Here is a 26768-nt window from a genome sequence, read left to right on the forward strand (position 1 = left end):
ATATAGCGAAGGAAACCTGCGAGCATGAAACTACCCCTTTCCGAAGCGTTATAGAACATGTGGCTCAGATGCAGGATAGGATTGAGGCTGTTATGCCGATTGTACGTGAGCATTTGCTAAAAGCCCAGAGAGCTCAAAGAGACTCATACAATAGGAATGCTAGATTGCGTGTATTTCAGCCGGGGGACAGAGTACTTGTTCTAGTCCCTACAGTAGAAAATACGTTTCTAGCAACTTGGCATGGCCCATATGAAGTAATGGAGAGAATTGGAGAGGTTAATTATAAAATACGACAACCTGGTAGACGGAAGCCGGAACAGATATATCACGTTAACCTGCTAAAGCCATGGAAGGACAGGGAGGTGTTAATGGCATCTCAATCTCCTCTTGAAGTGGAGAAAGCACCAGAGGTAAACATAGCCGATACCCTGTCCACTTCCCAGAAACGTGAAGTCAAAGATTTTGTGAACCGTAATAAAGATGTGTTCTCAACAATGCCCGGGCGAACTAAAATAATTGAACATGACATTGTTACAGAGCCAGGGCAACGTGTACATCTCAAACCATATAGAATACCAGAAGCTCGTAGAGAGGTTGTTAATAGGGAGGTAAAAAAAATGCTGGAGCTTGATGTGATTGAGGAATCCCAAAGTGAATGGTGTAGTCCCATTGTCCTTGTCCCAAAACCCAATGGAGAAATTCGATTTTGCAATGACTATCGCAAGTTAAACGCTGTATCTAAATTTGATGCTTATCCCATGCCCAGGGTTGATGAGCTGGTAGAGCGGTTAGGGAAAGCAAGGTACCTCACAACTTGATCTGACAAAAGGTTATTGGCAGGTTCCTCTTACGAAACAAGCAAAAGAGAAAACTGCATTTTCCACCCCCGAGGGGCTGTTCCAGTATAAAGTATTACCTTTTGGCTTACATGGGGCCCCTGCAACTTTTCAAAGAATGATAGACCGAATCCTAAAGCCACATGGTAGGTATGCTGCTGCTTACCTTGATGACATAGTCATTCACAGCCCAGATTGGGAATCCCACCTACCAAAAGTTCAAGCCGTTCTAGATTCAGTTAGGAAAGCTGGCTTAACGGCCAATCCAAAAAAATGTACTATTGGGCTTGAGGAAGCCAAATACTTGGGATTTTCCATAGGAAGGGGTCTAGTTAAACCACAAATCACAAAGGTGGAATCTATTCAGAGCTGGCCACGACCTTCCACTAAGAAACAAGTTAGGACCTTTCTGGGCTTAACAAGCTACTACAGAAGGTTCATACCTGATTTTGCTACTATTGCCAGTCCTTTAACTGACCTTACTAAAGCAAAAGCTCCTGTAATAGTACGTTGGTCAGCAGAAGCTGAAGAAGCTTTTGTTAGGTTAAAAGAAGCCCTCTGTGCACATCCAGTCTTGGTGGCGCCTGATTTCACAAAGCGATTTATCGTGCAAACAGATGCCTCGGATGTTGGCTTAGGGGCGGTTCTGTCACAAGAAGTGAATGGGGAGGAGCACCCAGTGAACTATTTGAGTAGAAAACTTAGTTCCCAGGAGAGGAACTATTCAATTGTGGAGAAAGAATGCTTAGCCATAAAATGGGCTCTGGAATCGTTGAGATATTATCTCTTGGGCAGACAGTTCAGGCTTATTACAGATCATGCCCCACTTACATGGATGAGCCAGAACAAAGACAAAAATGCAAGGGTTACCAGATGGTTTCTGAGCTTGCAGCCGTACAGTTTCACTGTGGAACACCGGGCTGGAATAAAACAAGGCAATGCTGATGGGCTGTCAAGGTTATACTCTTTAATGTCCATGGTCGCTCACCCCTCTAGGTCTGAGCTGGGGGGGAGGATGTGTAACAAAGCAGCTGGGTTAGTTATAGATGGGCGATATGTTTCTCCCAGGGTGTTATATAATACAACACCCTGGAACATGGATTAATTAATACAGACCAAAGCTGCAAGGTAATTGCTGCAGCTAAAGTATGCCTCGGATGTTGGCTTAGGGGCGGTTCTGTCACAAGAAGTGAATGGGGAGGAGCACCCAGTGAACTATTTGAGTAGAAAACTTAGTTCCCAGGAGAGGAACTATTCAATTGTGGAGAAAGAATGCTTAGCCATAAAATGGGCTCTGGAATCGTTGAGATATTATCTCTTGGGCAGACAGTTCAGGCTTATTACAGATCATGCCCCACTTACATGGATGAGCCAGAACAAAGACAAAAATGCAAGGGTTACCAGATGGTTTCTGAGCTTGCAGCCGTACAGTTTCACTGTGGAACACCGGGCTGGAATAAAACAAGGCAATGCTGATGGGCTGTCAAGGTTATACTCTTTAATGTCCATGGTCGCTCACCCCTCTAGGTCTGAGCTGGGGGGGAGGATGTGTAACAAAGCAGCTGGGTTAGTTATAGATGGGCGATATGTTTCTCCCAGGGTGTTATATAATACAACACCCTGGAACATGGATTAATTAATACAGACCAAAGCTGCAAGGTAATTGCTGCAGCTAAAGTACCTGACTGACCTTGGGAGGAGGGACCCCTCCCACCTGAGAGTGAGAGAGAGAGCAGAAGCTGCACTGCACAAGGAAGGTACTGATTACCAAACTTTTGTGTCATATTTTGATTCTTTTGTTTTAAGTTGGTGTTGGGCAAGCCACCCAACTGTAGTTAGGCTGCCAACTGTGTTTAGCCAGCGCTCTGGTGCAAGGGTTTATTTTTCCTTGTTTTGTTTTGCTTGTTACTAAAGACTGTGTAACAGAATAAACTGCAGGCACTTGCCTTTAAGAGGAGCGACTACTGTGACTGTTTTTACCCTAAAAGACTGTGGAAAGCGGCCCCAAGACACTGACCCAGGTACCCCTACAGGTCTAGTTGTCACAATATATATATATATATATATAAGGTACTAAGTTTGCCCAAGAGCAGTATTCCATGGCAACCAATAGGATACTTGCATTTAAAAAGGTGACCAGGAAATTCTACCTGCTGATTGGTTGCTATGGGTTACCACTTCTGGGCAAATTTAGGGCCTTTTATTACATAACCCAATAGTGTATATGATTGATGGGTTTATAGAAAAATATAATATTTTCATAAAAGCAATATAATTTGTACAACAATAGAAGATAAAAATAAATATAGAAGATAAAAAGTCCACAAATATACATAAACAAAACAAAAGCAAAAATGACTTATGGGGGAGTTGCTCTAAAGGTTATATATGATACCTGGTTTGAATCACATTTGCAACCCTTGCGACTGGACAGATCACACGATCTTCCAAGTCCCAGTATAATGATTGCAACTATGCTTGTTGCCTTGAATGATCAAGAAAGACTGAGTCTTTAAGAAAGAAGCTATAAAAACATCCCTTTCTCTATGAAAAAGTTCTGTAATATACTGTCATCCTTATTTTGCATTTAATAATTTTTGGACATAGTGATAGAATGTCGGCCAGTTGTCTACTACCAAATAAATCCAGGATTCTTAAATATTTTAAAACCCCTATTATAAACTATCTAAGATACAAAGTTAATTAAGGGCTTGTAATCCTGTACCTATGTTAAAGAATCTTGGACTCTTGATCTCAACCAAAAGGGCTATGGCACACTTCATCACCACTAATTGAGGTATTGGAACAATAGCCAGTACATACAGTGCCTCACACTTATTTAGACAGTGACAGGACTGTAACCTATCTGTCAGCACACAAACGGAGTAGATTTGGGTCAGAAATGCACAATGAGAATGACTGTTCTGGAAAGCAGTGACATTAAAATTTGCCAACTTTAATGTATGGTTCTTCTTGAAAGAACTGCAGCAGTCAAGGGTGCAATAGACCTTAATTGTGTAAAAAATGGTTGTTTTCAAGCTCCTATCCAATACATATAGGCACTTGATTTCTAATAGATATGATCCTCGACCCAGGGTGAAGTATAAGTGGGAGAGTAGTGGGGTTCATGTCGACCCAGATGATTGGGAAGAAATTATAGATAACCTATATATCCCATTAGTAAGTGTAAGGGACAAGCTCATACAGTTTAAGATAGTACATCAAACGTACCTCACCCCTCAGAAACTATTTACTATGGGAAAAGTAGCCTCACCCAGCTGTCTGAGATGTGGTGCTCCTGTAGCTACTTTCATACATTTAATGTGGGATTGCCCAGTGATACTCAGATTTTGGAAGGCAATTTTGAACTTCATGGCTACCGAACTGGAACTTCCCCAGATACTTAACCCTGCTACTTGTCTTCTGGGTCTCCTTGACTCCGTGATACCTAGAGTAAACACTAGATGCCTGATGAGGTTGCTCCTCTTTTACGCAAAGAAGGTCGTTGCCCTGCACTGGATGGGCCCATCGCCACCATCTCTGAGTAGATGGATTGGACTGGTTAATTCGCAACTGGAACTGTACAAGCTCACGTACTTAGCACGTGGATGCCCAAAGAAGTTTGAGAATATTTGGAACCCTTGGCTCGAGTCGCCAGCCACCTCGACCAACTATTGATAGATACTTTTTCAGCCGTATCCCCTTCTCCCCACTTCCCCTTCTTTTCTTTCCTTTCTAACTTGCTTTTCTTCCTTCTAATTTTCTGTTGTTAAAATTCAATAAAAATTAACCTTTAAACAAAAAAAATGGTTGTTTTGTGGGAGAAAGAAATAAGGCAACACTTTCCAAGTATGAAACTTATTAAACTTTCTCGGAATTTAAATTAATTATTTTTTTCCCGAAAACTTAGTCCCAATCATTACATTTTAGATCTGGATCAAATCAAGTTATAAGGTTCTTTAAGGGGGTGGTTCACCTTTAAGTTAACTTGGGGAGGCTCATTTATCAAAGGTCGAATTTCGAATTCATATGAATTTTTTTAATACGAATTTACTCACAAATCCGCTGGGAGGTTATTTAAGAAAAATTTGAATGTCTAATATTCGATCAATTGGTTACGACCTGCCACTAATCATTCAGATCAAATAAAGTAATAAAAGAACAGATCAGACGATGTTCTGCCCCTGACAACAATCATACGAAAGTTATGTCCAACAAAATCTGGTGACAGTCTCCCACTGATATCGTCAGATAGGCAATACATGCAGAGATATTATCGGTAGCTGACAGAGATTTTCTAACCTGTCCAATCAACTGAACTGTAGAACTACTGAATTAAAAGGGTGAATATCTCCTTTAATGATAGTGTTCTTTTGAAAGAGGACAGTTTTTGTCCTAATGTAATATTTTTTCTTAGTTTCAAAGTGAGATAGCAGCAGCAGCTTAAGCTTTATATTCTACAGGAAGAGGAAGAACTGAAAAGCATTGAACAACCTTCCTTCTCCAATAATATTTCTTCAAACTGGTGTTTGGGACCACATGTAGCCCACTCTCTCCTGCTTTGGGGTACCAGATCTTTACGGGTTTGACCAGGAACTTATTTTAAGATAATTGTAGATTTTCTTTCATTTATTCTCAAACAGAAACACCACAGCTAAATGTGGGCACACCGTATATGCATCTCAACATAGGACTTGAAGCAGCCATACTGTTTGTCTGGGCAGAAGCATTCTCCATATACAACTATGGCTACTGCACCATTTATTTACAATAATAAAGCAGTAATTCCCTCTTATATAAATAAATGCAAATATGCAACAGAACATTGATAAAATATATGTTTAAGAGAACATAAATGGAAGATAAACCCTTTCTTGATATCTGCAACATGATATATTTATCCATTATCTTATAACAACCTGCTCTATTCAGTCTAAACTGAAATATAAAATATTCTGTTGTATTTAAAATTGAAAACATTTCTACATTAATAAAAATTTGGCCTCAATATTCAGAAACTCATTACAAAGTGTCAATATGTTTAATATCTGGCCAAACCCCTCAGTCCATGCATTAGGTAAATTATTCTGATTTAGTCAAAGAAAGTGCATGCACTCCTGCAGCCAACCGGTGAAAAAAAAGCTTTATTCCATTTTGTTAAAAGTCAAACATCCAGGACGTTTGACTTTTAACAAAATGGAATAAATCTTATTTTTTACCTCACCGGCTGGCTGCAGGAGTGGGTGCACTTTCTTTGACTGAATTATCGACACAAGCTACGGGTTCGGGGCACAGCACCCGGGCCATTTACCGGATTTGGTGAGTGCGCTGATTGCTGACTTCAATGTATACAATGTTAATTTAAAAGGAGCTATTTAAAGTGTCGGACCTGGGGTTTTTACACCCAGATCATCTCTCCCATTGGGTGAGCAATAGTTTGGCAATTGTTTTTGGCACTACGTTTCTAAGTGCAGAGAATTGTTCTGTGCTTTCGATAATTTTACTAAGTTGTATGAGGGATTAGAGCCAGTTGTGTTTTTCTTTTTGTAAAGTATTCTGATTTGTTCAATTTACAGGCTCCCCTTCCTAAATGACAACTGTGCTTTGGCATGTCAGATTATGACATAACAATTTTCTGTCTTCTTTTTATAATAGTGCAACAGATTGGACATTTATCAAGCACATCTGCACACACAGCACAAGCCACAAGATGGCCACAGGGTATACAAATAATGGTGATCCGTCTGTCCATACAAACTTTGCAGATCTTCTCCTCCTCTAGTTGTCTCAGCTTCTCCTCAATGCTGATCTCTGTGAAGTAAAAACAAAACACATTTTTCAATCCCAAGATTTCCAAAACCCAAATTCATATTATATCCAATTAAGTGAGTCTTCCAGCTGTATGTTTTAGAAAGAGATTTTAGATTTCAGGCTGCAGTGCAGATTAAGAATGGTTTAAAGGGGCAGTAAACCCCCTGTTAAACTTGAGTTCAGACTCAAGGAAGGTACGATGAATGCTTTATTTCTAGTCATCCCCTTCTTCCAGTGGAAGGCTAGAAGGAAGATGACTGGGAATTATTGGCCTTCTCAGCCACAATAACACAGAACATGTTGTGGAAGGAAAAGTCTTGCAGGCCCTGTATGGACCCGCACATTCCTAAGCCCCCCTCCATGGTGGACTGAGCAGTTTCAAAGTGCCCATGGGGCCCTTCTAGGAACTGTTTCAAGACTACCCAGGAGACAGTGTGCCACCTGAGAAGGTTCTTATCAGTAGTCTGTTATGTTATCCTTTGGCTTCTACCAGGTGCCCTGGCCTTGAAGCTCTCCCACTGTGTTACTCCCTTCTCATTCACATAACTAGCTAACACTAGATAATTGCACACTGAGACAGTATGACAGATACCTGTCAATACTCCCTATCCTCCTTCGAGAGGCCATCCCCATTGAAGTTCCTCTCTCGAAGGGTATATAATGTGTGGTCTTTTCTTTGTTCTAGAGTTCTGTGTTATACTCTGTACAGAACCCACGACGCTCGTGTATGTTTATTATATAATTAATAAACTTCCTCAACCTTCTACCTCAATGATCTCCGTCTTTGGATTATTCCCTAACAAATTGGTGGAGAATGCAGGCAGGCTCAAGACGCTGACAGCACCCATCCACAGTGAGGAGCCGGAGAACTAACGGGACAGGAGTGGCGCCACACGAGGTAAGATTACCTTGTTCTGTCTCCTTTCTCCTCCGGTTCCAAACGGACAGGGTGTTGCTGTGCAAGAAGCCTGACCCAAGGAGATCATTCGAGGTATCTATGTTTGTCCTAACCATATGTCTTGTATGACTGTGTGCGTGATTGGGAACTGATCTGCTAGGCAGAAAAGCTCCAACTCTTCTATACTCTTGCTGCTTATAAGAATTGTACTAACTTACCTTGTCAGAGCCCAGTGTACCACAGTATACCCCAAGATAGTCTGCGTACTTGAGGGAAGAGGGCAATTTTTTTAGTTTGAGATGGGCAATAGGCAATTGGCCAGAATGAGTGTAAGACTCCGTTAGGAGCATCTCGCCCTAGTGGGGAGGATTGTAAACAGAGGCTGATCACCTCTGTGCGTTCACCAAGTAGAGTGATCGCAGAACAGTCACCAGGCAGAGTGATTGTAGAGCATTCACCAGGCAGAGTGATTGCAGAGCGTTCACCAGGTAGAGTGATTGCTGATAAATATGGCAAAGATGTAGTGGCTTACTTGCCTAAGTGGAGTAAACTTACAGAGAGTAAGTCATTTGCCATTCCTCCCAATGGTACATGGGATCACGAGACATGGGTGCAAGCATCTAAGTTTATAAATAAACACCACACAATTGATATCTCAGAAGCCCTAGCTCTCCAGACATGGGGCATACATAGAGCCATCAGCCCCACCACCTTATGCTGGTATGTTTCCTGTAATAACTAAAAGCAAGGGAGAACAGGAGTCTGAAGAAGCAGCAGCAGAAGAGGAAGAGAGTCAGGAAAATGCCCTAGAACCACCCGGATGGTTAATTGCCTTTGGCGACCGTCTGCTAAATCAAATAGCTGCCAATCCAAATCGCATCCCAACCCAACCCCTCACGCCAACAAAGAAAGATGAGGAAGCAGGAAAGCTTGAGGGACAGATGAGGCAGCTTACTGAGGATTTACGCAACAAAATAGAAAACAGTGTAAATCGACACAAAATAGACGAACAGCTCAGAGATAAGTTCTCTGAGGGAAATAGCTCAGATACGGACGAACAGGCAGTCCCCAGCCTGTCAGCTAAACTCTACCCCGTCCGTACAATTCAGACTAGAGAAGACGGGGGAGCAGTGGGGGGAGCAGCTGCAGATGCTCGTCTCATTACTCATACGTACCCACTGTCTAGGGCTCAGTCATTAAAGGGTTACTTGAAAAGGGAGTGTTAGTTCACATGATCAGCCCGGTTAATACGCCAAGCTTGCCCATTAAAAAGCCCGGCAAGAATGAGTGGCGATTTGTTCAGGATCTCAGAGCAGTTAACAAAATTGTGATTGCATCCCACCCGGTAGTGCCAAATCCCACTACTATTTTTAGCCAGATTCCACCAGATGCAACACACTTCACAATTTTAGATTTAGCTGCTGCATTTTACTCTGTGGAAATACATCCTGATAGTCAGTATCTTTTTGCCTTTACATATGATTCACGCCAGATTTCCTGGCGCCGCCTTCCCATGGGCTATAAATCTAGCCCCACGTTGTTCAGCTCTGCCCTCCGGCAACTGCTGGATTCCTGGAAGGCCCCAAAGGGTTCGGTCCTCGTACAGTATGTCGATGACCTAATGTTAGCCTCAACGTGCAGAGAGCATTGTGTAGAAGACACTGTGAGTCTGTTAACCTTTCTCCGTACAGTTGGCTGTAAAGTTTCGCCAACTAAATTGCAGTTTGCCGCTCCTAAAGTCACCTATCTAGGGCACTGCATCTCACATGGCATACATCACATTACTACTGATCGCATTGAGACTGTGATACGGTGCAAACCACCACGCAATCAAAGAGAACTCAGAGCCTTTTTAGGACTTGTGGGTTATTGCCGTCAGTGGATTCCTAACTAGAGATGTCGCAAACTGTTCGCCGGCGAACTTGTTCGCGCGAACATCGGGTGTTCGCGCTCGCCGGAAGTTCGCGAACGTCGCGCGACGTTCGCCATTTTGGGTTCGCCATTGTTGGCGCTTTTTTTTGCCCTCTCACCCCAGACCAGCAGGTACATGGCAGCCAATCAGGAAGCTCTCCCCTGGACCACTCCCCTTCCCTATAAAAACCGAAGCCCTGCAGCGTTTTTTCACTCTGCCTGTGTGTGCTGAAGAGATAGTGTAGGGAGAGAGCTGCTGCCTGTTAGTGATTTCAGGGACAGTTGAAAGTTTGCTGGCTAGTAATCGTTTTGATACTGCTCTGTTATTGGAGGGACAGAAGTCTGCAGGGGTTTGAGGGACATTTTAGCTTAGGTAGCTTTGCTGGCTAGTAATCTACCTTCTACTGCAGTGCTCTGTATGTAGCTGCAGTGGGCAGCTGTCCTGCTTCTGATCTCATCTGCTGACTGCTGCAATAACAGTAGTCCTTGTAAGGACTGCTTTTATTTATTTTTTTGTTGTTTTACTACTACTACTACTACTACTACTATAAGAGCCCAGTGCTATTAGTCTAGCAGTGTTGGGGAGTGGGACTGGTGTGCTAATCTGCTGCTCCTAGTAGTTCAGCAGCACCAACTTTAATTTTTTTTTTTAATATTCATTTTTTTTTTATTTTACTTTTTTTTATTTTACTACCGCTGTAGTAGTGTATAAGTTGACCTTTTAGGCATTATTTGCCCTGTAGGCATTATTTGCACACTGTTTTCTTCAACCCGCCATCGAGCTGTGTGACCTTGTTCCCATTCTGTCTAAATATCCATAATATTACCGTCTCCAGAAAAAACACCGGAGTCACTTTTTTCAAGCAGCATTCATATATTTTACGTAATCCGTATCCACCGCTGTAGTAGTGTATACGTTGGCCTTGTAGGCATTATTTGCACACTGTTTTCTTCAACCCGCCATCGAGCTGTGTGACCTTGTTCCCATTCTGTCTAAATATCCATAATATTACCGTCTCCAGAAAAAACACCGGAGTCACTTTTTTCAAGCAGCATTCATATATTTTACGTAATCCGTATCCACCGCTGTAGTAGTGTATACGTTGGCCTTGTAGGCATTATTTGCACACTGTTTTTCTTCAACCCGCCATCGAGCTGTGTGACCTTGTTCCCATTCTGTCTAAATATCCATAATATTACCGTCTCCAGAAAAAACACCGGAGTCACTTTTTTCAAGCAGCATTCATATATTTTACGTAATCCGTATCCACCGCTGTAGTAGTGTATACGTTGGCCTTGTAGGCATTATTTGCACACTGTTTTCTTCAACCCGCCATCGAGCTGTGTGACCTTGTTCCCATTCTGTCTAAATATCCATAATATTACCGTCTCCAGAAAAAACACCGGAGTCACTTTTTTCAAGCAGCATTCATATATTTTACGTAATCCGTATCCACCGCTGTAGTAGTGTATACGTTGGCCTTGTAGGCATTATTTGCACACTGTTTTCTTCAACCCGCCATCGAGCTGTGTGACCTTGTTCCCATTCTGTCTAAATATCCATAATATTACCGTCTCCAGAAAAAACACCGGAGTCACTTTTTTCAAGCAGCATTCATATATTTTACGTAATCCGTATCCACCGCTGTAGTAGTGTATACGTTGGCCTTGTAGGCATTATTTGCACACTGTTTTCTTCAACCCGCCATCGAGCTGTGTGACCTTGTTCCCATTCTGTCTAAATATCCATAATATTACCGTCTCCAGAAAAAACACCGGAGTCACTTTTTTCAAGCAGCATTCATATATTTTACGTAATCCGTATCCACCGCTGTAGTAGTGTATACGTTGGCCTTGTAGGCATTATTTGCACACTGTTTTCTTCAACCCGCCATCGAGCTGTGTGACCTTGTTCCCATTCTGTCTAAATATCCATAATATTACCGTCTCCAGAAAAAACACCGGAGTCACTTTTTTCAAGCAGCATTCATATATTTTACGTAATCCGTATCCACCGCTGTAGTAGTGTATACGTTGGCCTTGTAGGCATTATTTGCACACTGTTTTCTTCAACCCGCCATCGAGCTGTGTGACCTTGTTCCCATTCTGTCTAAATATCCATAATATTACCGTCTCCAGAAAAAACACCGGAGTCACTTTTTTCAAGCAGCATTCATATATTTTACGTAATCCGTATCCACCGCTGTAGTAGTGTATACGTTGACCTTGTAGGCATTATTTGCACACTGTTTTCTTCAACCCGCCATCGAGCTGTGTGACTTTGTTCACATTTTGTCTAAATATTGATAATATTATCGTCTCTAGAAAAACCACTTGAGTTACTTTTTTTCAAGCAGCATTCATATATTTTACGTAATCCGTATCCACCGCTGTAGTAGTGTATACGTTGACTTTGTAGGCATTATTTGCACAGTGTTTTCTTCAACCCGCCATCTAGCTGTGTGTATTATCGTTTCCAGAAAAACCAACTGAGTTTTTGTTGTTGTTGTTGTTTTTTTAAAAATAATGCCAGGCAAAGGCAGGCCGCCACGCAGAGGCCGTGCTAGGGGCCGTGCTGCTATGCAATCCTGTGGCCCTAGCAAATTGCCCAGTTTTAAAAAGCCAATGACCCTGAACTCCCAAAATGCTGAAGAGGTAGTTGACTGGCTTACACAGCACACCCCATCCTCTACCGTTTCTAACTTTACCACAACATCCTCCTCATCCTCCACTGCTATGGCCACCCCACGTAACACTTCCTCCACCACCGGTGCCCCTTCTTCACTGGGGTCAGAGGAGTTATTTTCCAATGAGTTTCTTGAACTGAGTAATGCGCAACCATTATTGCCAGAAGAAGATGAAGGAGATGAGGACCTTACACCAGATTTAATTCTGGCAGAGAACACGATAGAGATGGACATAATGAGTGATGAGGAGGAGGTCCCCGCTGCTGCTTCCTTCTGTGATGTGTCAGAAGAAATTGATGCATCTGAGGAGAATGATGATGAGGAGATTGATGTTTTGTGGGTGCCTAGTAGAAGAGAGCAAGAGGAGGGTAGTTCAGATGGAGAGACGGAGAGTCAGAGAGGCAGTAGGAGAATAAGACTTAGAAGAAGCAGGGAGGACAGCCCGCAGGGATCAGTAGGGCAACAACATGTATCGGCACCTGTGTTCAGCCGGCCAACGCACCCGCCATTGCCGCCAATACCGCCAACTCCGCCAACTTCTACTGTTACCCGCCAGATCGCACACTTCCAAAAAGTCAGCAGTGTGGGATTTTTTTAATGTGTGTGCCTCTGACAAAAGCATTGTAATTTGCAATGAGTGCAGTCAGAAACTGAGCCTTGGTAAGCCCAACAGCCACATAGGTACAACTTCTATGCGAAGGCACATGAGCGGCAAGCACAAAGCACTTTGGGAGCAACACCTCAAAGGCAACAGGCAAACTAAAAGCCACACTCCTTCTGGTCCAGCATCTTACTGCTCTACCTCTGCTCTCCTTGACCCGTCTGAACCACCCTCCACTCCGCCTTCCACCTTGACCACCTGTTCCCATTCCCAGTCATCTGCCACCAGCCAAGTTTCTGTGAAGGCCATGTTTGAGCGTAAGAAGCCAATGTCTGACTGTCACCCCCTTGCGCGGCGTCTGACAGCTGGCTTGTCTGCACTCTTAGCCCGCCAGCTTTTACCATACCAGCTGGTGGACTCTGAGGCCTTCCGCAAATTTGTAGCAATTGGGACACCGCAGTGGAAGGTACCCAGCCGCAATTTTTTTTCTAAAAAGGGAATACCACACCTGTACCAACATGTGCAGAGCCAAGTTACCGCATCTCTGTCACTTAGTGTTGGGCCAAAGGTCCATATGACTACTGACGCATGGTCCTCCAAGCATGGTCAGGGCAGGTATGTCACCTACACTGCCCACTGGGTGAACTTGGTAATGGCTGGGAAGCAGGGAATGGGTAGCTCAACAACAACAGTGGAGTTGGTGTCACCGCCACGGATTGCACGCGGTTCTGCCACCACCTCTACTCCTCCATCGCTCTCTACCTCGTCTTCTTCTTCTTCTTACTCTGCTGCTGGGTCCTCCTTCTCCTCCTCCACACCTGTGCACCCCCAGCTCCCCCTAGGCTATTCGACGTGCCAGGTACGCCGTTGTCACGCTGTCTTGGGGATGACGTGCCTGGAAAGCAAAAACCATACCGGATCTGTACTCCTGTCATCTCTGCAGTCACAGGCCGATCGGTGGCTGACCCCACACCAACTGCAGATCGGAAAAGTGGTGTGTGACAATGGAAGCAATCTGTTGGCAGCGTTGAGACTAGGCAATTTAACACATGTGCCCTGCATGGCACATGTGTTAAATTTAATAGTCCAACGTTTTGTCTCCAAGTACCCAGGATTCCAGGACGTTCTCACCCAGTCCAGAAAGGTGTCGGCCCATTTCAGACGTTCCTACACAGCCATGGCACGCCTTGCTGACATTCAGCAGCGCTACAACATGCCAGTCAGGCGTTTGATTTCTGACAGCCAGACTCGCTGGAATTCAACGCTCCTTATGTTGGAACGTCTGCTGCAACAACAAAGGGCCGTCAACGAGTACCTTTTTGAACTGGGTGGTAGGACTGGATCTGCACAGCTGGGGATTTTTTTCCCCCCGTTACTGGGTGCTTATGCGCGATGCCTGCAGGCTCATGCGACCTTTTGAAGAGGTGACAAATATGGTCAGTCGCACCGAAGGCACCATCAGCGACCTAATACCCTTCGCTTTCTTCCTGGAGCGTGCCGTGCGACGAGTGACAGATGAGGCTGTAGACCAGCGTGACGAGGAGCTGGAAGCGCACGATTTCTGGTCGGAATCACCAGAACGAACCCAGGCACCTGCTGCAACGCAGGGAGAGGTGCCAGAAGTGGAGTCAGAGGAGGAAGGTGGCTTTGTGGAGGAGGAGGACCAACAGGAGCAGGCTTCCCAGGGGGCTAGTGGTGACCTTTTGGGGACCCCTGGTCTTGTACGTGGCTGGGGGGAGGAGACCGTGGATGATGCAGTCCTTGATAATGAGGAAGCGGAGATGGATAGCTCTGCATCCAACCTTGTGAGAATGGGGTCTTTCATGCTGTCATGCCTGTTGAAGGACCCCCGTATCAAGAGGCTTAAGGAGAAGGACCTGTACTGGGTCGCAACGCTACTAGACCCTCGGTACAAGCATAAAGTGTCAGAAATGTTACCAACATACCACAAGTCCGAAAAGATGCGGCATTTACAAACCAGCCTGCAAAACATGTTGTACAATGCTTTTAAGGGTGATGTCACTTCAGGAACTCATCAACATTCCAGGGGCAGAGGTGCCAGTAATCCTGCCACGAGCACACCTGCAAGGACAAAGCCCTTTGGCCAGTCTGTAACGTCAGACATGCAAATGTTTTTCTGTCCAAGGCAGCGCCACAACCCTTCTGGATCCACCCTCAAAGAACGCCTCGACCGGCAGGTAGCGGACTACCTGGCATTAACTGCAGATATCGACACTCTGAGGAGCGATGAACCCCTGGACTACTGGGTGCGCAGGCTTGATCTGTGGCCAGAGCTGTCACAATTTGCCATGAACCTCTTGTCTTGCCCAGCCTCAAGTGTGCTCTCAGAAAGGACCTTCAGTGCAGCAGGAGGGATTGTAACTGAGAAGAGAACTCGCCTAGGTCACAAAAGTGTCGATTACCTGACCTTTATTAAAATGAATGAGGGGTGGATCTCGGAGGGTTACTGCACGCCGGAAGACTTGTTCTGACTTCTATGCAGCTGTCCTTCTCTTCAAGCCTCATGACTCCACACACAGCTGTCCTTTAGCGTCCTCCTCCTCCCTCCGCCACCGTTACAAACTAGGGTGCAAACCCTACTGGTTTAATTTTTTCTGGCCTCTGTGCTTCAGTGGCTGCGACCAAAAAAATGCCTATTTTCTGCATTTATATGACATAATTTTTCTGGCCTCTGTGCTTCAGTGGCTGCAACCAAAAAAATTTATATTTTCAGCATTTATATGGCATAATTTTTCTGTCAACTGTGCTTCAGTGGCTGCGACCAAACAAATGCATATTTTCAGCATTTATATGGCATAATTTTTCTGGCCTCTGTGCTTCAGTGGCTGCAACCAAAAAAATTACTATTTTCAGCATTTATATGGCATAATTTTTCTGGCAACTGTGCTTCAGTGGCTGCGACCAAAAAATGCATATTTTCTGCATTTATATGGCATAATTTTTCTGGCCTCTGTGCTTCAGTGGCTGTGGCCAAAAAAATTTATATTTTCAGCATTTATATGGCATAATTTTTCTGTCAACTGTGCTTCAGTGGCTGCGACCAAAAAAATGCATATTTTCTGCATTTATATGGCATAATTTTTTCTGGCCTCTGTGCTTCAGTGGCTGCAACCAAAAAAATTTATATTTTCAGCATTTATATGGCATAATTTTTCTGGCAACTGTGCTTCAGTGGCTGCGACCAAAAAAATGACTATTTTCAGCATTTATATGGCATATTTTTTCTGGCCTCTGTGCTTCAGTGGCTGTGGCCAAAAAACTGGGCAAACAATGCCTACAAGGTCAACGACGTTGACCTTGTAGGCATTGTTTACCCAGTTTTTTTGGCCACAGCCACTGAAGCACAGAGGCCAGAAAAAAATATGCCATATAAATGCTGAAAATAGTCATTTTTTGCCATACGTTGACTCAACGTATATGGCAAAAAATGACTATTTTCAGCATTTATGTGGCATATTTTTTCTGGCAACTGTGCTTCAGTGGCTGCAACCAAAAAAACTGGGCAAACAATGTCTACAAGGTCAACGTATGGCGAAAAATTACTATTTTCAGCATTTATATGGCATATTTTTTCTGGCAACTGTGCTTCAGTGGCTGCGTCCAAAAAAACTGGGCAAACAATGTCTACAAGGTCAACGTATGGCGAAAAATGACTATTTTCAGCATTTATATGGCATATTTTTTCTGGCAACTGTGCTTCAGTGGCTGCGTCCAAAAAAACTGGGCAAACAATGCCTACAAGGTCAACGTATGGCAGTTGTTTAAAGAGAACAGTAGATTACTAGCCAGCAAAGCTACCTAAGCTAAAATGTCCCTCAAATCCCTGCAGACTTCTGTCCCTCCAATACAGAGCAGTATCAAGCAGATTACTAGCCAGCAAACTTACTATCATCTGTCCCTGAAATCACTAACAGCTCTCCCCCTACACTATCTCTTCCAAGCACACACAGGCAGATTTTTCAGATACATTTTTGCCCTTGATCCCCCTCTGGCATGCCACTGTCCAGGTCGTTGCACCCTTTAAACAACTTTAAAATCATTTTTCTGGCCAGAAATGTCTTTTCTAGATGTTAAAGTTCGCCTTCCCATTGAAGTCTATGGGGTTCGCGAACCGTTCGCGAACCGCTCGCATTTTTGCGCAAGTTCGCGAATATGTTCGCGAACTTTTTTTCCGACGTTCGCTACATCCCTATTCCTAACATGTCTGCATTAACAGCCCCGTTATTTGACCTTACAAAGCACACAGCGCCCACTCTTGTGCAGTGGTCCCCTGAAGCGTTAGACTCCTTCAACGCCCTAAAGGAAGCAATGGTATCTGCACCAGCCTTGGCACTTCCAGATTACAACAAGCCATTTTCCCTTTTCGTACATGAGAACACGGGCCACGCAGCGGGGGTGCTCACTCAGAGACACGGGGATAAACAGAAACCTTTAGGCTATTATGCTAGCCCTCTCGACCCCGTTGCAGCAGCACTTCCAGCATGTTTAAGAGCTGTAGCAGCAGCTGCTGTGTTAGTGGAAAAGACTGCACCCATTGTTATGGATTGCCCCCTCCTGTTGCTTGTGCCTCACGCTGTACATGCTCTCTTACATGGGAATCTTACAAAGCACCTCACAGCGGCTCGTCTTACAAGATATGAGCTTGCGCTGTTAACCCCTTCCAACCTAGTCCTAATGAGGTGCAATGTTCTCAATCCAGCTACACTGTTACCAATTTCGGAACAGATTGATCCAGGGGAGGCGCCACATGACTGTTCGCTCGTACTCAAGTCTGAACTTCACCCTTTCCCACACCTCTCTGACACCCCTTTGCAGAATCCAGATTTTGTGATGTATGTAGACGGCTCCCGCCTCTATGATGACGCTGGTCAGCCACACACAGGTTTTGCAGTTGTATCTGACCATGATGTAATTATTTCTGCAGCTCTGCTGTCCCATCTGTCTGCCCAAGCTGCCGAACTCATTGCACTTACCGTAGCGTGTCAACACGCTAGCGGGTGCACAGCGGATTTGTTTACGGACTCCCGGTACTCTTTTGGGGTGGCTCACGATTTTGGGGTGCTGTGGCAAAAGAGAGGTTTCCTGACCTCTTCAGGTAATCCTATACAACACGGCCACCTCATAGCACAGTTGCTACAGGCTATCCAACTGGCCAAACAGGTAGCTATTATCAAATGCCAAGCCCACACCGGATCCTCTGACCCTGTGTCACAAGGTAATGCCCATGCTGATGCGGCAGCCAAGCAGGCAGCGTTATATGGTACGGTGTTTGAAGCATTTATTGTAAAGGAACCTTCTCTACCTGTTCCCTCTAGTGCTGTATTAGCAGCCCTTCAGGACCAAGCAGAGCCTGAGGAGAAGGAACGTTGGCTTAAAGCCGGATGCACACAAACTCCAAGCGGTGATGTTTCTGTGTGGCACTTAGGTGATCGCCCTGTGGCACCCCGCTCTCTTCTGCCATATTTTGCCGCTGCCTCACATGGTCTCACCCACATTTCAAAGGGGGGAATGTGTGATGGAGTGACGAGAGTGTGGTTTGCCCCCGGGTTCTCGTCTACTGCAGCCAAATATGTACAGGCATGTCTTATTTGTGCTCAACACAATCCCGGGAAGACCGTTCCTACACCTCTTAAACACTTGCCTAAAGCAATGTACCCATTACAAATCTTGCAGATAGACTATATTCAGTTGCCTAAATGCCATACCTACGAATATGTACTTGTATGTGTTGATCAATTCTCTGGGTGGCCAGAAGCCCGCATGGCTCAATACTTTCCTCCTGCTGATCTTCTTTGCATGAACTATGGAAGAATGACTGAATATGTTACTCAGTTACATAAAGAACTGACCAAATTGCATTCTCGAGTTTATTCTTCATTACCAGATCCGGCTGATGTTCCAGGATCGCATGCACTCACTCCAGGAAATTGGGTCCTAGTGAAAAGGCACGTTGCCAAAGCTCTTCAGCCCCGCTGGGAAGGACCATTCCAAATACTTCTAACCACAGAGACCGCTGTCAAAGTTGAAGGAAAAGCAAATTGGATCCACGCTTCTCACTGTAAGAAATCTCAACTTCCACCTGCGGTGTAAGTGGGGGGCGATTGTAGGACATAACGCCTCTTTCCCTCCACCGCCTAAGTCCCAGGGACCCTAACGTGCAGTGCTAAAGACGTAGCTCCCATCGGGTGAAGATCTCCAACAACACCATCATGTCTCTGTGGGCCAGATGCTTTGGTCCAAAGCCAGATAAAATACTTATCATCTGTGTCTCTGTACTGCACATCATTATCTTCGTTGCCGTGCTGATGACAGCACTCATAAAGCCTGCAGTCAACGACAACTCACAAGTCAACACAACAGCAGCCTCACCAACATTGGAGGCCAATGTGTCGTCACCAGATAAGGTTAAGGTTGTCAAAAGAGACCTATATACTCAACTGTTTGAGCCTAATGATAATGCTCTTGTTAAAATGCATGTTATGGCAGAATCCACACTAAATATTACTGATTGTTGGATATGCACACATTCTCCTTTTACAGCTCGCAGTATGCCATACATAGCAGAATCTCTATCCCCTCCAGACATAGTTAACATGCCACGGGGAAATTTCACACTTCTTCAGTATAACACCACATTAATCCCTATGGCAATATCAGGACTCAGCTATGTGCTGAGGGAATTTGTATTAACATCTCTGCAAATCATATCCATTTAGGTGATCTGAACTGTGAGTCAGCCTCATTTATGTACAGTAGTAAAGACAGCCTGTTGTAATTACATAGATGATACATATAATGTAGAAGACGCTAACGACAATCACCTTCGAAAGGTTGAGCAGATGAAGGATAACTTTTTGACCAATCACACGGAACAATCCGTTTTTGCCTGATTGGACCCATCCACGTGGTTCCAAGGCATAGGTGCTTGGTTTTCTAAGATTTTTCATTTCATCTTGTATGCTCTTGTCTGTGTTGGTGGCCTTATCCTAATCATCTATTGTCTTCCTAACATCCTTTGTTGCTGCTGTTCTTGCTGTACTTCCTTACTGACTTGCTTCTCCCTCAAGGCTGATCCGTCTAAGCCAGTTTTTTTCTATCCTAAGACGCCTAACAGTCAGAAGTGACTTCATTTAATTATCACCATTTATCAACATTATATACCACATGTATTTTCACGTATTTTGTCCGTCCAGCCCGATTGACGACCCGACCAATATCCAAGTCTTCTGCCCATATTGGTTGGCTCATTTCCCACCATACACGCACCAAATATTGTACGAAAATGAGTTTCTCAGTAGCATCTCAGGAGTATTAGCAACTATTGTATCAATTCTAACAGCTGCCTGTAATGAAACCCAGAAATTCTGCTCAGCAGGGACAAGGATAAGAAATGTATCAACTAAATGTATCAATTTAGAACAGATTACAGGGTCAGCGCCCTCCCCCCTCCCCCCTCCCAGGGCTGCTTCAGAAGGTGAAAAAAGACACATGACACTTTACTATTAGAAAAACCCTCACACATAGAAAATAGAAATTCATTGGAAAAAGTCATTTCTGGTGTTCCATCTGAAAAGAACTAGTGAAGGTGAACCAGATACACTTCAGACACTCATCTTAAAAAAGAGAGACATGAATATGTAACTATAGAAAAAGCAGACCCTACAACTGTTAGGGGACCCAGTAGGGCAAATGACTAATGAGCAGTTATGATTATGAAAAATATTTTGTTCCCGAAGTTTAGGGGGTGCTAATATGATTTTGCTGTGGGCCCCAGAAACTTCATGTTAAGCCACTGGTGTATCCTATTGCATCCTCTCAGCAGCAGAGCAGAAAGAGTGTAAGGAATATTGTTTTCCACCCTCAATCCAACACAAAATCATGCTCATCATTTTCTTCTAAAAAATTCCCCCTCATGCCCCAGTCTCTCAAAATTCTACACTCGGTGAGGTAAGGATTGACAAAAAAAAAAAAAAGACACAGCAAAAGATAAAGTAAAAAAAAACTAGCTCAACAGACCTTTATTGAATTACAATGCAATCTACTACCTGCACTCCTTCTGCTAGTTTTTTTCTTATATTCATGTTTTGAAATGCAGGGACAATGTACTTAAATGATAATAGGAAGGGGAAAGTGACCAACTTGTCAGGAGTTGCTTCAATAGGGATATCATTGCTAACTTCTTTGGCAACTTCCCACTACTGATAAATCCAATCTGAATAGATTGGACATCCATTTAATGGTATGCTGTGTTTTAAAATGCATGTTAAGTAATCCTTCAGAAAGGAAACAGTAAGATAACACATATAAGAAGTCCAGTTTAGCAAAGCAAGTTCCACAGGAGTCCAGCTGCTGGTGTAGGTTTGTATGGATGAGTGTACAATTAACACAGCTATGCCTATGAAACATGTATTTACCCATTTTCTTGGGCTTCTCTGCAACCGTTTCATTCTGAGCACATAAGTCTGAGACAAATTCTTCCACACATGTATAATTATTTCCTGTGGGCTTCAGCTTCTGCCTCATAACTTTCTTTATTTCTTCAAGGGGAAATCCCATTTGTTGGGCATTAATCACCAATGGACTCTTCAATAAATCTAAAGGAATTAATACATGTTATAATCCATTAATTAATTGTAGCTTTTCAGAGGCTCATTCACTAGCGCTGGTGAAAATCAGGACTTGTTCATTAGCTCAAAACTATCAATTAGCTCAAAACTATCAATCAGCAATTAGTCTTAGCTCTGATTATATAATATATATATATATATATATATATATATATATATATATATATATATATATATATATATATAGAGAGATAGAGAGATAGAGAGATAGAGAGATAGAGAGATAGAGAGATAGAGAGATAGAGAGATAGAGAGATAGAGAGATAGAGAGATAGAGAGATAGAGAGATAGAGAGATAGAGAGATAGAGAGATAGAGAGATAGAGAGATAGAGAGATAGAGAGATAGAGAGATAGAGAGATAGAGAGATAGAGAGATAGAGAGATAGAGAGATAGAGAGATAGAGAGATAGAGAGATAGAGAGATAGAGAGATAGAGAGATAGAGATATATTACAGTACTACTATATATAAATATAGATATATATACAGATTACTTAAAAGCCCATAATGCTGAATGTTTCTTTGGAAGAGGTCATGCCAAATAAAGAGATTAGCAGGTATGGTCTTTCTCCTCCCAAAGAAAATACCCTTTTTTCACTTAGGTAGAACTGATGCATGGACACTGCCTTGGCGGGGCGCATCAGCTTATGCATACTTTGTACAAAGCATGTAACTAAAAGTGTCTCTTTTTGCTCAATACAGATAAGTTACCTCTAATCCAATTGTTCCTTAAAGTTGTATAATGAGAGTGCTGGGATAATTTGTTTAATTCAGTATATGATATAAGCCACACACCCATGCACCAGACTGATTTTAATTGCAACACATGGATGAGCTGCATTTTTTGTTTTTGTAGATTTTGTTTTAATTAGGAATTAACACTATATTTAATACTGGGTTTAATTGCACTTGAAGCAGAAATACAGGGCACATCTATGGAAGTAATAGTTACCTTTCTGTAAAGCAGGTGATGCTTCTGCAGAGTTAGCCTTCAAGAAAAAACAAACAAAATGAAATCAGCACAATAAACAGTCAGCTGAATTAGCAGGCCCGGATGCACATTGCATTTTGCTAAAACACAGTCTGTTATCAGAAAGGAATATGCATAAAGGAAAAGATAAGCTTTCCCAACTCTAACCCATACATGTATTTTAAATTCTCTAATGTCGAATGTTTCAGTGCAGGGAGAAAATAAATGCTATTTACCAAATTAAATAAATTACTACTTGTACTGGTTTGCTCTCCAATTTATGTATGTCTTAACTGTGCCATTTACAGCAAACCCATATAATACCATAAAAATATACTCCTCCAAAACTACTTTCACAGACCAGCCCCTTCCCTTGCTATGTACAGCAATATGTTTTATAGTGTGACATGGCCTAATGTTACAAAATTAAACATTTATTTTTGAACGATACATCACCTTGTGTAGAATGGGTCTTTTTAACTGGACATGATTTATAAACTGCTGTCCCTTTTCCTCTATCAGGAACTTGCATCTGCAAAAGATGATATAGACAATATAACTATAGTTCACTGGCATATATATGGTTTTACTATGCAGACATGACAGTCACAATCACTACAGACACTAAAGTACCCCAGAGGAAGATCGGGGGCATATACTGTAACTTAACTGCACTAATAGCCAGTTATAGACTTTGGTCCAAGTGTATATATTATTTATAATGTCTTTTATGATCATATGATTCGTATTTCAAAAAAATATTAACCTGATAAAAAGTTTTTGTTTTATGATCTCTAAGCTTGTGTTCTATTTTATATTTCTACTCACCCAGGATATGCCTCTGCATGCTCTTCCCAAGGGTCATCTTTTGCCTTCCAACAATTTAACACTCCCCCACAATAAAAGCACTTTGTGGCATCTTTGTCACTACAGAAAGAAGATCACTTTACTGCTTCATTAAATAATGACCATTAACAAAGTTCTCTTATGATTATGAATCATCATTTACTGCAGTAAGCAGCTGGGATATGGATCAATTTTAGTAGCTAAATGTCAACTATAGAGAAACCATTCGAAGAGTACTTGGAGTCTTCTTTAGTTGAGTATTGTTTGCTACACCTGGGTAAGCAAGTGGGAAGCTGCAACAAGCTACGATTTTTTCAGAAACCCAGGGCAACTCCAAAAATCTTTCAATTGTTAACAGGACATCTGCCATTGACTTTTACATGTTCTCGGGAGGTCTCAGTTGGACTTTAATAAATCCCCAAAAAAAACCTTTTTTTGTTGAAAAACAATGGTATTTTCCTATTTTAAAAGTCCGGTCAGAAAAATTCGTAGCTGAATAAATAACCCCCTAAATGTTTCCTTTCAAAGATACAGAACATGAGAGGCAGTGGATCAGCAAAAACTCTCTGTTATGGGATCGGCAACAAACTCCATGTTAGAGATGCAGGCTGATCCACAGCTTCTTTATCTCTGAAACATTTAAAGTAATAAAGATAAATTACAAAAAAGAAATTTATGACGGGGGTTGTTAAATTAACACTATTGTACAAAGGGTACAAAAGGAAAAGTTGTATCCACCACTAGCGTGCCAGTGACACTATACATGCTCAGTATGTAACCGAGCAGTCAAGATTAGGGTTGTTGAAAATCAACACAAAAGAAACAGAAAATTTAATTTAATTTGACATAGAAGATAATGCTACAAGGCTGATTATTAATCGTTGATAAACATAAATATGATGCAATATTAAGACAATCGGAGGATTGTATGGACTGGTTTTTGTTTGCTTCAGATTATGAGGTTACACCCTAAATACACTGTGTAGGTGAGGGGAGTATTTGCTGTTCCTGATAAAACGTCACATTAATGGTGGAAGCACTTTGTTTTTTAAAAGATATAGATATTTGGGAGCAGTGCTAAATGTTTATTTGAGACTATAAGAATGGATTTGAATGACTACAACCCAAAACTAATACCAGTGAACAAACACACTTCCTCAAACCAGACAAAACAACAAATGGAACTTGAAACTCTGATCTCTTCCTCCAAAGTCATTGACCTGGTTTTACTTCCATTCATAGAAAAAGTTATCCCAGAGAAAGTGATGTTTTCTATTGCAAAATAGCAGATCAAAAACTGAATGGGCTTTCGTAAAAACCTCACCAATGTCAACAAATATATGGTGGTCTAGAATTTTATAGACCACTTGTCAAAAAAAATATTGTGCGTTTATCTGTAAATCTGTAGTTAAAAGGATAGGAATATTCCTTTGTCTTTAACTACAGATTTACAGATAAACGCACAATATTTTTCCAGTTCAGAGATTATCAATAGACCACTCATATTTGCTCTAGTGTGGGAGTCTGTAGATGTGAGGTCTTGCACACATGATTAAAGTCACACTGTTAACCTTTACCGCCTTATTAGGTTTAACCTGTTGCATTCTCTGCTAACGTGTACTTTGTAAGGAATAATAGGAAACCATGCAATGCAGTGGCTAAAGTGATTCTTACAAAGTACACGTTAGCAGAGAATGCAACAGGTTAAACCTAATAAGGCGGTAAAGGTTAACAGTGTGACTTTAATCATGTGTGCAAGACCTCACATCTACAGACTCCCACACTAGAGCAAATATGAGTGGTCTATTGATAATCTCTGAACTGGAAAATGTAGGAACTGTATACTCAGGTATACAGATTAATTGTCGATAATGGTATTGCTCGCTATTCTTCTTGAAGTCATGAATTAAAAGAAATTTAAATTGGTAGACTTGAAGCATAGCTGCAAAAAAAAAAAAGGTACATACTGTAAATAACATATTTACATGTGTGTATATGGAAAGGAACAGACAAAGTGTACGTAATTTGTAGTGTGCCACCATAATCCTGGGCCAAAATGTTGCTAACTTCTCCAAATTACAAGCGCACACCCTTGCCCTCTTGAAACTAGAATACCTGGTGCCCAGCGAAATAGGGGATCGGCTACCCCATCAAAATTCCAAACGAAGAAAAATTCACTGGCACTCAAGTAATACTTGCAGGGTGAAACCCTTGCTTTAAATTTATTCAATGCGGCATGCATGCCGCATTGAATAAACTTAAAGCAAGGGTTTCACCCTGCAAGTATTACTTGAGTGCCAGTGAATTTTTCTTCGTCCAAAATGTTGCTAACTTCATATGTTTCTGTTAGTGAAGAAGTACACCTTTGTGCTGATAGCGAGGAGACACCCTATCTTGGTACGAGTATTTCAGAAAAACAACTATAGTTTACATAAACAAGCTGCTGTGTAACCATGAGGGCAGCCATTCAAAGCTGAAAAAGGAGGGAAGGCACAGGATATACACAGCAGATAAGCTCTGCAGTATACAATGGGATTCTTCAGTACTTATCTACAATGTATGCTATGCTTGAATGGATGCTGCCATGGCTACACAGCAGTTTGTTTATATAAACTATAGTAGAGTTTCTGAAGCAAACACACCAATTTTACCAGTCTAGGGCAACACTACATTATATTGTCATTTAAAACAATTAAATTTTTTGTTGTTACTGTTCCTTTAAGTAAATCCTTCCTACCTTTTGGCACTATACATACAATTGAACAATTGCTGCTTTATTTAGGGAAACACATTTGTTACATTGCTATTGTGACAAGTGATACATAACCTGTATATATAAATAGTTATGAATTATCTTCCCTTTAGCTACACAGGGCTATGCATTCATCCTATTCCCAGTCAAGAGACATGGACCAAAAGTTGTGCACTTGAATGGTCATTAAAGCCACAAAATGACCTATGTGCATTCATAAGTAATCATCTACTAATCTGCACTTAAAGGGAAACAAATCACAAGGTTGTTTATTTTTTTGAGGCAAGAGATCTTTGACACCAGTACACTGGTAATCTAATTTACTTTCTAATTCCTCGTAAGAATAAAACAAACAGTTTCCCTGTTTGTCATTTATTGTTCTCGAAAAATGTATGTTTTTTGTTTCTTTTTGATAAAAACCAATAGGCTAAAAGTATGTTTGAACTCATGTTGAACAAGGGGGTATACAGCTCCTTTGACTCTAAATTCTTAATTATATATTAAATTGAATATAAACATTGATGCCGTAAACACATTTATAGAAAGCCAGCACATTTTCTGCAAAGTTCAGGCTACTGCATAATGTGTTCCATTTTTATTACTGGTGTTATTGGCACTTTGCAGACATGCCCTGCTCAGGACTACAGTTTAGACAGGGGTGCCCTAGATTAACCACCTAGTCTTTTTACGTGAATAAATATATTTCATTCTCACCTATCCTATAAAATCCATCATTAGCGAGTGTTTGCTTGTCAACTGGAAATGCCCATGATGAAAAGGTCTCAAGACGAGAGTTGTAGGTGTTCAT

The 26768-nt window shown here is 42.1% G+C and overlaps 1 protein-coding gene across 1 annotated transcript; it reads right to left on the reverse strand.

Annotated features, from left to right (window-relative positions):
* Positions 1-5894: 5894 nt before the first annotated feature.
* Positions 5895-26768, reverse strand: LOC121397625 (E3 ubiquitin-protein ligase XIAP-like). The gene is made up of 6 exons (XM_041574679.1): positions 26675-26768; positions 23191-23302; positions 22819-22894; positions 22345-22381; positions 21180-21359; positions 5895-6647 (listed from the first exon to the last, which is right to left on the reverse strand). Exons 1-6 carry the CDS (start codon positions 26766-26768, stop codon positions 6454-6456), a joined length of 693 nt encoding a protein of 230 aa, XP_041430613.1. The 3' UTR covers positions 5895-6453.

The sequence above is a fragment of the Xenopus laevis genome, chromosome 8S, assembly GCF_017654675.1.
Source record: "Xenopus laevis strain J_2021 chromosome 8S, Xenopus_laevis_v10.1, whole genome shotgun sequence".
Classification (NCBI taxonomy): domain Eukaryota; kingdom Metazoa; phylum Chordata; class Amphibia; order Anura; family Pipidae; genus Xenopus; species Xenopus laevis.

Coding starts and splice junctions, on each gene's coding strand:
- LOC121397625 (XM_041574679.1), bottom strand. CDS start 26,768: ATGAACACCTACAACTCTCGTCTTGAGACCTTTTCATCATGGGCATTT. Junction 22,895..23,190: donor CATGCAGAGGCATATCCTGG/GTGAGTAGAAAT, acceptor CATCTTTTGCAG/ATGCAAGTTCCTGATAGAGG. Junction 22,382..22,818: donor AAAGACCCATTCTACACAAG/GTGATGTATCGT, acceptor TTTTTCTTGAAG/GCTAACTCTGCAGAAGCATC.